This window comes from Geospiza fortis, unplaced genomic scaffold (assembly GCF_000277835.1).
Source record: "Geospiza fortis unplaced genomic scaffold, GeoFor_1.0 scaffold289, whole genome shotgun sequence".
In the NCBI taxonomy this organism is placed as follows: Eukaryota; Metazoa; Chordata; class Aves; order Passeriformes; family Thraupidae; genus Geospiza; species Geospiza fortis.
In genome coordinates, this window is record NW_005054478.1 from 1226041 (window position 1) to 1227870 (window position 1830).

Sequence of the window (1830 nt, forward strand, 5' to 3'; positions counted from 1 at the left end):
CTGAGCCACCCCGAGCCCCTCTGCTCACCTTCTGTCCCTTGTCACCAGCCTCGCCGGGTCTGCCCTGGGGAAACGCAGCAAGGGTTCAGGGTGGGGCATCCCCCCCAAAACAGGCACGGGGGGCACGGGGGGCACTCACCGCTCTGCCCGGGGGGCCAGCAGGACCCCTCTCACCCGATGGCCCTGGCACTGCCACCACTGTCGCTGTCCCTTGGAGGGCTTGAGGGGTGGGAGGGCACTGCCCACACTGGTCACCCTGCGGGGGGACATCCCGGCTGGGAGGTGGCTTTGGGGACCTGGACATGGCCCCCTGACCTCCTCAGCCCAGATCTCAGCAGGGACAGGGCAGGGACAGGGCAGGGACAAGGCAGGGGACAAGGCAGGGACAGGGCAGGGACAGGAGTGTCCCCAGTGCTGCACCCACCTTCTCTCCCTTGAGCCCCCTCACACCTGGGTCTCCCTTCTCTCCCGGCACTCCCTGCACGGAGAATCCACAGCGCAGGTGACACCACGGTCCCCAAAAATCGTCTCTGGACCCCCCTGAGCCCCCAGACTCCCCCTCACAGTGTCCCCACTCACCGGTCTGCCCGTGGGTCCCACATGGCCAGTGTCCCCCTGAAACAGAGCAGAGCCAGGATCAGAATTAGGCTCAGGATCAGCCAAGCCTGGGATGTCCAGATGGGACAGGGGTCACTCACCTTGTCACCCTTGATCCCGGCCAGCTCGGACAGCCCCTCCTGGCCCTGCTGGACACACCTGTGGTCACTGTCCCGGCACTCAGAGCATCCCAGGGTGTCACCCCGCCCCGGTACAGGGGGGGCCCGCCCCGCCACTCACCGGCAGCCCCGGCTCCCCCTCGAGGCGCAGCGCGGCGAGGACGCGGAGATGATCGCAGGGCTGGCACGAGTCCCCCTGGTGGGGACAGCAGGGGACAGCTCAGGGGCTGCAGGGGCTGAGCGAGGGGTGGCATGGAGGGTCACACACTCACCTTGTCGCCTTTCATCCCCTGGATGCCGGGATCGCCCTGGCAGGGAAAAGCAGGAGGTGAGCGCTGCTCGGTGTCCCCCAGCTGGAGATGGGGACAAGCCAGCCCGGCCCGTGTCACCTACCCTGTCCCCTTTGGGTCCTGCGGGGCCGGGTGTGTCCTGGGAAGGGGGAAACAGAGGGAACATCAGGGATGCTGAGGTGACACCGCTCTGACCCCCATCCCCGGGTTCAGACTCACCGAGATCCCGTCCCTGCCGGGCGCTCCGGGCTCCCCCCGCGGCCCCGGCTGGCCGGGAATTCCGGGAATTCCGATGGCACCGAGCGTGCCCTGGGTGGGACACGCCTGGCACGGCTCGCCCTGCCCGGCGACAGCAGTTACACAGAGCCTGGGCTCTGTGTGGTGGCCCCCAGGATGTCCCAGGGCCGGGGGATGTGACCATGGCCACTCCAGGCCACGGTGTCACCGCACCCACCGTGTCACTGCACCCACCTTGTCTCCTTTCGGCCCCAGCACTCCAGGGAGACCCTGCGGGGGCAAAGTGGGGACGGGGCTGCTTCAGGGAGGCCACGCTGTGCCCCAGCAGTGCCACCCAGCACCCTCAGCTGGCCACCAGCCCCGTCACAGGGTGATCCCAGCCCTGAGCGATGCTCCCACTTTTCCAAAGCTCCCGGCTTTTCCCAAAGCCCTCTCAGCTCCTCTTTTCCCAAATCCCTCTCAGCTCCCGGGCTCGGATCCCGGTCCCTCTCCGGCCAAGCAGCCCCGACCCCGAGCCAAAAACCCGGCCCTGACCCCGGCTTTGGCTCCTGCCTCTGCTACTCACGGGTGGCCCAGGCGCTCCTCCG

The 1830-nt window shown here is 68.1% G+C and overlaps 1 protein-coding gene across 1 annotated transcript in view; it reads right to left on the reverse strand.

Moving 5' to 3' along the window:
- The window catches only part of COL16A1 (collagen type XVI alpha 1 chain), a 26822-nt gene that overhangs the window by 12410 nt on the left and 12582 nt on the right, over window positions 1-1830 (reverse strand). The window contains exons 15-24 of the mRNA XM_031063041.1: window positions 1478-1538; window positions 1226-1345; window positions 1110-1145; window positions 989-1024; window positions 838-912; window positions 699-743; window positions 580-615; window positions 425-478; window positions 140-256; window positions 29-64 (exon numbers count right to left, since the gene is read on the reverse strand). Of these exons, the coding sequence (XP_030918901.1) occupies window positions 29-64; window positions 140-256; window positions 425-478; window positions 580-615; window positions 699-743; window positions 838-912; window positions 989-1024; window positions 1110-1145; window positions 1226-1345; window positions 1478-1538 (616 nt within the window). The remainder of the gene's footprint in view (window positions 1-28; window positions 65-139; window positions 257-424; window positions 479-579; window positions 616-698; window positions 744-837; window positions 913-988; window positions 1025-1109; window positions 1146-1225; window positions 1346-1477; window positions 1539-1830) is intronic.